General features: G+C 36.3%; 1 protein-coding gene across 1 annotated transcript in view; it reads left to right on the top strand.

Moving 5' to 3' along the window:
- Positions 1 to 12,644, top strand: part of HIP1 (huntingtin interacting protein 1) — a 199,677-nt gene that overhangs the window by 133,099 nt on the left and 53,934 nt on the right. Inside the window, 3 exon segments of the mRNA XM_053706297.1 lie at positions 219 to 335; positions 4,519 to 4,620; positions 12,442 to 12,574. Of these exon segments, the coding sequence (XP_053562272.1) occupies positions 219 to 335; positions 4,519 to 4,620; positions 12,442 to 12,574 (352 nt within the window).

Raw genomic sequence — 12,644 nt, 5'->3', positions numbered from 1 at the left:
GATGAACGGTAATTCATGACACACTTTTGAAGCAGCTATAGCTTTTATTAGAAGCATTTTTGCTAATACATGTTTATTACAAAAATGTTTCTATTCAAAATTGAAATGCATAAATGTGGATTCCCATTGTGGCCAGGATGTCCCTTTAATTGGAGCCCTTCTATTATTTATGAGTTAAGGAATAGACTAGCATCTAATTTTGACCTTCTTTCTTGCAGAATGCAGACGTTACAAAACAGGTCACCTTGGCAAGGGAAGCTCTTGCAGATATGGAAAGATCAAAAAAAGAATTAGAAGATTCATACCAGCGGGTCAATGAGCACACACAGAGGAAGGTGAGGATGTGCAATCTTTAACCTACCTGTAAGAGACAAAACACTAGACACAGAGGTTTGCCATCAGATAGTCTTCCAAAACCTAGATTATTTGTCCATGCTGTGAGCAAATGTCAGCTGACCAGTTGTACCATCAGAAATTAAAAATGGTTTTCAGAACTCTTGTTAATCAAAGACAAACCAACACTGATACTACAGAGCATCAACAGACACCTGAAGTTTAACATGGGTGGTTAAATAATATTGTTTATTCATTTTCTGGTAAAGACTTAAACTTAGGTAACTATAAAGGGGCAATGGAGCGACTATTGCTTTAAACGGAAATGTCATCCTTTATAGCTACAGTTCTCATAAATGTAATAGAATGTTACTAAAATGGTCACATTTGTTCATCTGATTTTGTTTCCTCTTTTGGATTAATGCTATTAAAGGACTATGAAATACAGTAGAATTGCATAATCAACAGATGCATAATAAAAAGCCTCGGTTTAGGGGTTAATAGGTAGTTTCTGGGTGTTAGTGTACTTTTTAGCACTTTAGTTATGAGTTTTATGCTACAGCATTGTAGTGTAAAACTCATAACTACTGACTTTAGAATGCGTTACGGATCTTGGAGGTAGAGGGTGTACCGCTCACTTTTTGGCCTCCCAGGACAGACTCGTAATACCGGCGCTATGGAAGTCCCATAGAAAAAAGGGTTTATGAAGTTTACGTAAGTCGTTTTGCGGTAAGGCCAAAGAAGTGTGCGGTGCCCCTAAACCTGCAAGACTCGTAATAGCAGCGGGCGTAAAAAAAGCAGCGTTAGGACCTGTTAACGCTGCTTTTTTACCTTAACGCACAACTCGTAATCTAGCCGTATGTTATTATTATTTTTATATTATTTTTGCATTTTTATATTTATATTATCATTTATATAAATATTTTTTGTGGAAAGAAAAATATTACAATTATACCAGGTAGTCTAATTCTGACGATCTGCTGGATAACATATGGAGCAATAGTAAATATTGTTTATGTACAGTCTTAACCCCTTAATGACCGGACCATTTTTCAGTTTTCTTACCCTTAATGACAATGGCTATTTTTACATTTCTGCAGTGTTAGTGTTTAGCTGTAATTTTCCTCTTACTCATTTACTGTACCCACACATATTATATACCGTTTTTCTCGCCATTAAATGGACTTTCTAAAGATACCATTTTTTTCATCATATCTTATAATTTAATATAAAAAATATATAAAATATGAGGAAAAAATGGAAAAAAACACACTTTTTCTAACTTTGACCTCCAAAATCTGTTACACATCTACAATCACCAAAAAACACCCATGCTAAATAGTTTCTAAATTTTGTCCTGAGTTTAGAAATACCCAATGGTTACATGTTGTTTGCTTTTTTTGCAAGTTATAGGGCAATAAGTACAAGTAGAACTTTGCTATTTCCAAACCACTTTTTTTCAAAATTAGCGCTAGTTACATTGGAACACTGATATCTGTCCGGAATCCCTGAATATCCCTTGACATGTATATATTTTTTTTAGAAGACAACCCAAAGTATTGATTTAGGCCCATTTTGGTATATTTCATGCCACCATTTCACTGCCAAATGCGAGCAAATAAAAAAAATTGTTCACTTTTTCACAAATTTTGTCACAAACTTTAGGTTTCTCACTGAAATTATTTACAAACAGTTTGTGCAATTATGGCACAAATGGTTGTAAATGCTTCTCTGGGATCCCCTTTGTTCAGAAATAGCAGACATATATGGCTTTGGCGTTGCTTTTTGGTAATTAGAAGGCCGCTAAATGCAGCTGCGCACCACACGTGTATTATGCCCAGCAGTGAAGGGGTTAATTAGGGATCTTGTAGGGACCTTGAAGGGTTAACTTTAGCTTTAGTATAGTGTAGTAGACAACCCAAAGTATTGATCTAGGCCCATTTTGGTATATTTCATGGCACCATTTCACCGCCAAATGCGAGCAAATAAAAAAAAAAGTTACATTTTTCACAATTTTAGGTTTCTCACTGAAATAATTTACAAACAGCTTGTGCAATTATGGCACAAATGGTTGTAAATGCTTCTCTGGGATCTCCTTTGTTCAGAAATAGCAGACATATATGGCTTTGGCGTTGGTTTTTGGCAATTAGGAGGCCGCTAAATGCTGCTGCGCACCACACTTGTATTATGCCCAGCAGTGAAGGGGTTAATTAGGTAGCTTGTAGAGAGCTTGCAGGGTTAATTTTAGCTTTAGTGTAGAGATTAGCCTCCCACCTGACACATCCCACCCCCTGATCCCTCCCAGACAGCTCTCTTCCCTCCCCCACCCCACAATTGTCCCCGCCATCTTAAGTACTGGCAGAAAGTCTGCCAGTACTAAAATAAAAGGTGTTTTTTTTTGTTTTTTTGTTTTTTTAAATATTCAGCTGTGATGGACCCCTGCCTTAACCCCCAACCTACCTGATCCCCCCCAAACACCTCTCTAACCCTCCCCACCTACCTATTTGCCACCACCTTGGGTACTGGCAGCTGTCTGCCAGTACCCAGTTTTCCCCAAAAAATAAAGTGTGTTTTTTTGTTTTTTTTAAGTGTTTTTTTCATTTTTTCTGTAGTGTAGCTGCCCCCCCCAGTACCCCCACCCCCCTAACCCTACCAGATCCTTTTATTTTTTTTTTAAAAAAAAAGTTTGCTGCCCCCCTCCCTCTTAACAAAACTCATTGGTGGCAGTGTTTGCTGCGCGCGCACACGCAGGCCCCCCCTCCGCACGCTCCCAGCATCCGGCGTGCACAATGCACTTGTAGGAACAGGATGCCGGGTAGCGATGGGCCGCCCACCCTCCTCCCTTGTAAGCTCCCACCCACCAACGAACGTCCCCATCGCTACCGGTGCAGAGAGGGCCACAGAGTGGCTCTCTCTGCATCGGATGCTTTTTAAAGGGTATTGCAGGATGCCTCAATATCGAGGCATCACTGCAATACCCTGAGAGCTGCTGGAAGCGATTGCGATCGCTTCCAGCACTCTCTTAGACAACTGACGTACCAGGTACGTCCATTGTCATTAACTGCTAGTTTTTGCAGGACGTACCTGGTATGTCAGTTGTCATTAAGGGGTTAAACCAGTGGATAGCTTTATGCTTTAAAGGGATAGTCTAGTCATAATTAAACTTTCATGATTCAGATAGAGCATGCAATTTTAAGCAGCTTTCTAATTTACTCCTATTATCAAATTTTCTTTGTTCTCTTGGTATGTTTATTTGAGAAAGCAAGAATGTAAGCTTAGAAGCCAGCCCATTTTTGGTCCCAGCACCTGGGTAACGCTTGCTGATTGGTGCTAAATGTAGCCAGGTGCTGAACCAAAAATGGGCCGTCTTCTAAACTTACATTCTTGCTTTTTCAAATAAAGATACCAAGAGAACGAATAAAAAATTATGATATGAATAAATTAGAAAATTTCTTAACATAGAATGCTCTATCTAAATCATGAAAGTTTAATTTTGAATAGACTATCCCTTTAAGTAGTATGTACTGTAGGCTTCCTCAAAGGGTAGAAACATGTAATGTAAAATAGATATAAGCATATGAGTGTTTAAATATAAATATGAGTGTCTATATATAAATATAGATTTAGTTTTAGAGTGAATATTAGAAAAGTATTTTGAAATAAACCTGTTTTAATAATTATGATTAGATAGCTGAGCATAATCAGCGTTAAACCACCTTAAGGGAAGTGAAGTGTAATTTTTTAAAATTATCTGTCTCCTAATGCACAGAGTTGTGATTAGATAGAAGTATCCTTTTGTTTTGGGGGAAGATAAATCAATTCAAAATAAACTTAAATGTACTGATTGAAAAAAAAAGAAGAAAGTATTCCTTAAGAAAATTATATCTTATATATAATGCTGAAATTTCATTTATGCAGCTTCTTATATTTGATGTCCCTTCAATTAAATATGTTTTGGATGTTGAGTATAACGTCCCTTTAAAAACACTGCTTGTTGTATTCTGTTGAGAGGAGCTGGCATAGAGAAAATGAAGTAAAACACACAGAAATGATTGTTTAGTAGGGTTCATTCAATATATCCCTGTCATTTAAGAATCATTGTTCCTCAGAAAAAAAGTCTCTTCAATGAAAAACATCCTTGAATACTTCATCAAGTACCGTGAGTAACTTAATATCTTTGTGTAGGCAGAAGAACAGATGCAACAGATGGATAACTTACAAGGAGCTCTTGAATCCAGCAAACAGGAAGTTGAGCTTCTGAAGAGCAGTATAGAGACTTCTAAGCAGGTGAGATGCGATCTGAGCCAATATCACTTAAAAGCCTCCTTAAATATAAATGTCCAACTGCCATATTCAGAAGAAATCTAAGGAAGTGTTGAGCAACGACAAGACTGCGTAAACTCACAATATCAGGGTTGGTTAATGCCTTAGAAAAAGGGACACAGTATTTTTTAATTGATTGAGCCCTACATAAAAATATATGCACTCTAAAAATATAAATGTTATGTTTCTCTAATGGAATATTCATTTTATTTTATTACTTCCTGACTACATCATATACATTTGTGAATACTGTACAGGCACATTTTACTTCAGACTAGCGCTAACAGTAAAAAATCAATAGCTGCTAAAGTTTACCAATGACTACTCAAGCAGACATTTTGTATAATGGCATTAGGTGGGGGGCCGAGACATCCTGGATTGCTTGAGCTTGGAAATGTAAGCTGTTAACTCTTTCATGTGAGGAAAGTTGTAACAGAAATCCTGTGTTTGGTAGTCAATAAAGGTTATTTTACTTATGAATAAAACTTTCTATACTAAAATTAATAGTAGTATAAAAACATGTAATTTGAGGACAGATAAAAAAAAACATTATTGAATTTCTCTATGGTATTTACCTTTACCATCTGTGTTGGAAGTCTATTCCATGCATCAACCAACTTTTTCTGTAAATACGTTCTGTAACTTATGCAAAATTACTCCTGAACCCGGTTGGTTATTTTATGTTTATTCTTCTTTCCATTTCAGTGTTCAATGCACAATTAGTTCATTTTTCTTTCTTTATAGGGCCTTACTGCCCCTAGGAAACAGTGCTGTTTGAAAATTGATCCATTTTTTTTTGCAAACTTACTCCTGAACCTGATAACCCTCCAACTTTAGACCAAAAAACCTTTGTTCTGGCATTGTTATTTTTATGAAAAAAATATTTTTGGCTTAAACCTTATTAAATCCATTAATATTTTTAAAGTTCATGAAGTGATTCCTTTTCCTTTCCTTGTCTTATTTTTAAACCATTTTTAAAGCCCATCTAACTTCTAATTTATTTCTGTCATTCTAGAAATGTGGTCTTTAAAGGTATACGATAATCAGCACAAGGCCTTGCCAGTGATGTCTAATGATCTCAAGTTGCATTAGTTTTTGACATTTTACTTCTAAAACCTTCTCCTCTACAACAAGCATTCTACTGGCCTTTCCTGCATGCCAACTTTTAGATCATCCAAAATAATTTGTCTTTTTCTTGTGTTCCTGTAAGTTAAATGACATTAAGGGGCAGATTTATCAAGGGCCGAATGCCCCCTGATGGCCCTGTTTGCACGCAAGCCTTCAGGCTCGCCGGAAACAACAGTTATGAAGCAGCGGTCTCCTTAACTGGTCTGCCGCCTCTGAGGCTGCAGACATCAATCCGCCAAATCGTGTATGATTGGGTTGCTTGACACCCCCTGGCTGTGAATCTGCAGGGGGTGACATTGCACAAGCAGTTCACTAGAACTGCTTGTGCAATGTTAAATACCAACAGCGTATGCTGTCGGCATTCAGCAATGTCTGGCGGACATGATATGCTACAGTGTATCATGCCTGTCAGACTTTGATAAATCGGCCCCCACGTCTTTAAAGGGCCATAATACCCAAATGTTTAAACACTTGAAAGTGATGCAGCATAGCTGTAAAAAGCTGACTAGAAAATATCACCTGAACATCTCTATGTAAAAAAGAAAGATATTTTACCTCAAAAAATCCTCAGTAGCCACCTCCCATTGTCAAGGATTTCTAAGCAGCATATTAGTGTGTCTGTCCCGGGACAACTGAAGGGATGAGCATCGTGAACTCTCATATTATATCACCAATCAGGTAAAGGAAGCTTACTATGAAATCTCATGAGAGTTAAGTCAAATCTCATGAGATCACAGTAAGAGTTCATGACCTCAGCACTGCTGATGCTGATTGGCTGCTGTTCATTTCTTCATTTTTTAAATTTTTTTACCTGCAGCTGGGAGCAGCTGAGTATAACTTTTTACACAGAACTAACTCTACTGAGCTGAAGAGATTGTGAGGTAAAATATCTTCCTTTTTTACATAGAGATGCTCAGGTGATATTTTCCTGTCAGCTTTTTACAGTTATACTGCATCAGTTTCAAGTGATTTAGCATATGAGTATTATGTCCCTTTAAGTATCCTGAATGCTTAAGTTTGTACTTTGTGGTGTTAAATTTTAGATCACACTTGTTTGTCCAGTTATTCTTTTTTTCCCCCTCTTAAATCTCCCCCCTTCTAGAATTTCAGCTAAATTACTGCAGATACATGCAGATTATACATTTCTGTATAATCTGCATGTATAATTTGTATTATTATTATTATCATTTATTTGTAGAGTACCAACAGATTCCGCAGCGCTAATGTATAATACATTCCTTTCTTTAAAGCCTGCAACGATTCATCACTGATGAATATGTTAAAACAGGCACAAGCTATGAACCCTAAGGCACACCACTAGTAATACCCTCTTCCTTTGAATGTAGTCTATTAATTAAACACTGTTTCCAGCTATCATTAAGCCAACACCTACTTAATTGGTCCTTATTTTCATAGTCAAACAAATAGATTGTCTTTATGCAAGATACAGATATTTTCTTTAATAGAGTTTCCATAATGTTTTTCACTACTGAATTCAAAGTCACAAGCCCCTTGTTATCAGTCTTCCCTGCTAGCTTTTTTAAGAAGATATATAACATTTCCAAATCCCCATTATCTATAACACCTATCAACAGTGGTAGATTAAACAGATGATCCGATAATGCAGCTAGCACAGAAGAACTGAAGTTCCCTTAGATTTATTCATATTATTTTAGATAATAGCAAAAGAATGCAAAGTGGTGACCACAGTGTGTTGTAAGGAAACAAAATGCAGAAGCAATCATTAAGGCAATCTGCTGTTTCCCTTTCCCCTTTCACAATATACAGTTATCTACCTTGAGTCTTACTATGTCTCCTTTTGTTTTTTCCCTTTTGCTATTACATCTATAGAATGTGTGCCACTTTTTCACTAGGTGCTATCTTTCCTTCCACATGAGCCTCAGCATTCTTAAAGGGACATGAAACCCAAATATTTTTTTCATGATTTAGATAGAGCATGTGATTTTAAACAACTTTTTATTTTGCTGCCATTATCAAATTATCTTTGTTCTCTTGTTATATATTGTTGAAAAGCAAGGACATAAGCTCAGGAGCGTGCACGTGTCTGGAGCAATATATGGCAGCAGTTTTGCAAGAATGTTATCCATTTGCAAAAGCACTAGATGGCAGCGATATTTCCTGCCATGTAATGCTCCAGACACTTACCAAGGTATCCCTTCAACAAAGAACACCATGGGAATGAAGCAAATTTGATAATAGAAGTAAGTTGGATTTTTATTTAAATGTTATTGTCTGAATCACAACAGAAAATTTTGGAGTTTCATATCCCTTTAATTATATTTTCATATATACCTATAGCCAGGGCCAGACTGGGAATAAAAAGAAGCCCTGGAAAATTTGGAGACCAGCCCTTTTTTCCGTAATTAATTACGGTATGCACTCCTCATTTTTTTCAAAGAGGATTACTAGGACACTCCACCCATTTTTTTTTCTCAGAATTATATTAGTTGTTATTTTAAAAAAAGTGCCAGATTGTTGTTATAAAGGCTCCCTACAACCTAATTGCACCCATTAATCACTCCTTTCAATAGTAGCTTTCCATCCCTAGCTGCTGCAGCCCACCGGGAAATCTCCTGATATCCTGGTAGGCCAATCCAGCCTTGCCTATTGTGATTACCTTGTTTCTAGGCATCTTCTGACGGCCTCCTGATCACATGACTTTAAATATATTATCCATTGACTTGCATTTTAGCCAATTAGTGCTTTGTCGTTAGAATCCACTGGCGTCAGCACAATGTTATCTATATGGCTCACATGAACTAGCACCCCCCTGTTGTGAAAAGCAAATGCAAAAGCATGTGATCATAGGGCTGTCTTTAAGGACTTAGAAACAGACAGAAATTTACAGGTTTAAAGGTTATAAAGTATATTAATATACCCATGTCAGGTGTGCAAAGCTGGGGAATGGGTAGTAAAGGTATTATCTATCTTTTTAAACAATTACAATTTTTGTTTTGACTTCCCCTTTAAACCTTTATGGTTAACTATATGTGGAGACTAGCTGAACCAATTAAAGGAACGTTATACACTAGATTTTTCTTTGCATAAATGTTTTGTAGATGATCCATTTATATAGCCCATACAGTTAAAAAAAAAAGAAAAGGATAGTTTTGCTTATTTTTAAATAACATTGCTCTGATTTTCAGACTCCTAACCAAGCCCCAAAGTTTTAGGAGAATACCGATGTATACCTACGCCAGCTTACTTCTGTTTGTGTAAAGGGTCTTTTCATATGCAAAGGGAGGGGGAGTGTCTGCTATTTCCCACTTGCAGTGGGTGTTCCAGTAACCTTTTAAACAGAGCTAAACTGGAAGCTTCTAAGTAAGTTTTTAAATGGTTTTATAATGGATTTTGATATCAGTATCTATGCATATTATTCTTTATAGTAGTGTCTATAACATGCAGTTATGAAAATTGGTGTGTACTGTACCTTAAAGGCTGCAGTGGATTTTAATTCCCAACATAGTTCATAAATCTTTATCTCCATCTGCTAGGTGGCAAAGTCTTTTTACTTTCAGTGTTGGTTTATTTCTCACCTAAGGTTTGCTATTTACAATATACAACCTGGGATTCTGGGATTCAAGTATATTGTGAAACTTGCATATGAAAGGGACACTGAACCCAAATTTTTTTCTTTCGTGATTCAGATAGAGCAGTAATTTTAAACAACTTTCTAATTTACTCCTATTATCAATGTTTCTTCATTCTCTTGCTATCTTTATCTTTAGAAAAAAATTGGGTTCAGTGTCTTTTTAATTTTGTCTCCATTTTTTACACAAAGTAGAAATATATTTTACTTAACGTAAAACAAAGAGTAGCGGCACTACCTCAAGTAGTTCCCTAATTAAATAATCACTAGGTATTGTTTATATTTGTAACCGTTTTAATAGAGGGAAGAGGTGCTGTACACAGTGAGTATGAGAGGGGATTAGTAATGACAAGATTACATTACAAAAAGTGTGTACAAATTAGCACTCAAATACTTTTATTTAACAATGTGAAGTACAAAATCAGTAAAGAAGAACTAGAAGGTCGGTTTAAAATGTAACTTTTAATAAATATATATTAAAACAAAGGGTAACCCATATTAAAAACACAAATCATGCATGCACCTGCGCTGCTGGACGAGGTATGGTGTTGGATTAATATCAGACTAGCTACATAAACAACTGGTAGTGTCACTTATAGATGATCTACTGGTAATTGGGGTTATCAAGAGTATCTAGTATAATATAGTGGACAGCAAAGTTTAATTAATAGTTTGGAATAATAAATATGTGGCAACTATAGCTCTCAGCTATATAGATGGTAAGGGGTATTAACTGACAGGAAGATGATGTTAAGTTATTTACCTCTAATATTAAGGTAAGAATATGAGAATGAGTGTTAGTATATATCGTTGTTATAATAGGATAGTTGGAACATAATGGAATTAAATGGGGAAATAACAGTCCTCCCACCAGTTTATTGGATACTCATTTGCTACTGTGTAGAAATTGCTACATTTGGAGAGAGCATAAGATGTTGAAATATTGATTGGTGATACTGTCCTCTTAATAGAGGGTAAAGCGTACTACTCAAATGTCAATGATGTCCACACACTGTTAGGCTATGCCAAAAATTAAGTAGCTATGAAAAATAATTATGCATGTGTCAATAAGTTATTTAATAAATCAGTAATATTCCATTAAGTGTACTTTATTATTTATAAATGGTATAGGCACTATACTAGTGGGAAGGGGTTAACCCACCTTCTTGCTAAAAGGTATATTACCCAATTAGTCAGATTTAAATCACTTAGGGGACTAATAGGATACCATTGGTGCACTTTGGTAAATCATCAACATAAGGTGTGCTAGCGTGTATAGCGATTAAAACTTATCAAATAGTTAGCTATGATTCAAACTTAATATAATCTGAGTTTATGATATGTGACCTTTGAAAAAGCAACCTAGCGAAACATGTTAGGGGAGTGAGAATCTAGCGATTCTCCTTTTTAACTAGCAAAACAGCATGCACTTTTAATATTCTCTAACCGAAAGAGCGTCTAGCTAAACTGTATTGTTGGTGGCATAGCCACATATTTTCAACCATTCCTACTGGTGGCTGCTAGAGTAACTGCCGATAATCTATAGTTGTAACAGAATCTAGCGTTATTTTATATTGACGCTTTAGCCGCATCCGACTCTAACAGAGCTACAACTTATAATTGATTTCATCCGAACATATCGGGCTCAATACTTTATGCTAAATAATAGGATAGGTTAACCCGTATTACCGGTTTCACTTTGAAATATATCTATTAGCGGGCAATGCCCTATAACACTAGTGTAATCGTTAGTATATAGTAGCTTTTTACCTCTTATTATATGTGTATTAACTGCGGACAACTTCTAAGTTAGTGGTACAACAACATATCATAAACTCAGATTAAAATAAGTTTGAATCATAGCTAACTATTTGATAATTTTTAATCGCTATACACGCTAGCACACCTTATGTGATGATTTACCAAAGTACACCAATGGTATCCTATTAGTCCCCTAAGTGATTTAAATCTGACTAATTGGGTAATATACCTTTTAGCAAGAAGGTGGGTTAACCCCTTCCCACTAGTATAGTGCCTATACCATTTATAAATAATAAAGTACACTTAATGGAATATTACTGATTTATTAAATAACTTATTGACACAAGCATAATTATTTTTCATAGTTACTTAATTTTTGGCATAGCCTAACTGTGTGTGGACATCATTGACATTTGAGTAGTACGCTTTACCCTCTATTAAGAGGACAGTATCACCAATCAATATTTCAACATCTTATGCTCTCTCCAAATATAGCTTCTTTACTGATTTTGTACTTCACATTGTTGAATAAAAGTAGTTGAGTGCTAATTTGTACACACTTTTTGTAATGTCATTTTGAGATTACTAATCCCCTCTTAGAAATATATTGTACCCTATGGGGCCGATTGATTATACGCATAAGCTGTCTGCATTTATCACTGCACAAGCAGTGTGAACTGCTTGTGCAATGCCACCCCCTGCAGATTTGCGGCCAATTGGGGGCCGCTAGCAGGGGGTATCAATCAGCCCGATCGTATAGGATTAGGCGGATTGATGTCCGCAGCCTCAGAGCAGGTGGACCAGTTAAGATCGCTGCTTCATAACTGTTGTTTCCGGTGAGCCTAAAGGCTCGTGACAAGGGCATCAAGCTCCATTCGGAGCTTGATAATTCGGCCCCTAAGTCTGCTACATTTTACAATGGAAATCTGGTTGTTAGATATCTTTTTACTATGGTTGGAGAAGTTACTGCTGTCTGACAGTAAGATTTTCCGTCACTTGCCAGTGTCATTATGTTAGCAGAAACTGCAGTTCATTATCTGATAACTTCTGCTAAGGCCCATTAAGCGCAGCTACAAAGCAGGGTTAGCTTGGAGAACACTGCAGTGTTAATTTCAGGTTGTGAGGAATAGAAACCCCCACATTTTCAAAGTTAGATTACATTAAATAAATAATAAACTATATTCCAAAGTTGCTTTATTACACAAAATGAAATATTTAAATTACAAACTCAAAGTATTTACTGTCACTTTCCATCTGCTGTGCTCTCATGCTGAGCTCTGTTTCAGGTGAGCCATACTCAGGTTAAGGAATTGCAGGATACAGTGCTAGTAGATGTGCTGAAGGAGGCTGAAAAGATTATACAAGAATCACTCAGCCAACTGGATGAACCGCTCTATACTAGCGGCAGTTTCTCTACAGGTGGGTGTGATTGACAACATTCTGCCCCTACACATATATCACATATATGCTGACGTTATGTTTATTTGAT

This window comes from Bombina bombina, chromosome 3, assembly GCF_027579735.1.
Source record: "Bombina bombina isolate aBomBom1 chromosome 3, aBomBom1.pri, whole genome shotgun sequence".
In the NCBI taxonomy this organism is placed as follows: domain Eukaryota; kingdom Metazoa; phylum Chordata; class Amphibia; order Anura; family Bombinatoridae; genus Bombina; species Bombina bombina.
The sequence above is the reverse complement of the archived record's forward strand: the minus strand, read 5'-3'. Positions and strand labels throughout refer to the sequence as shown.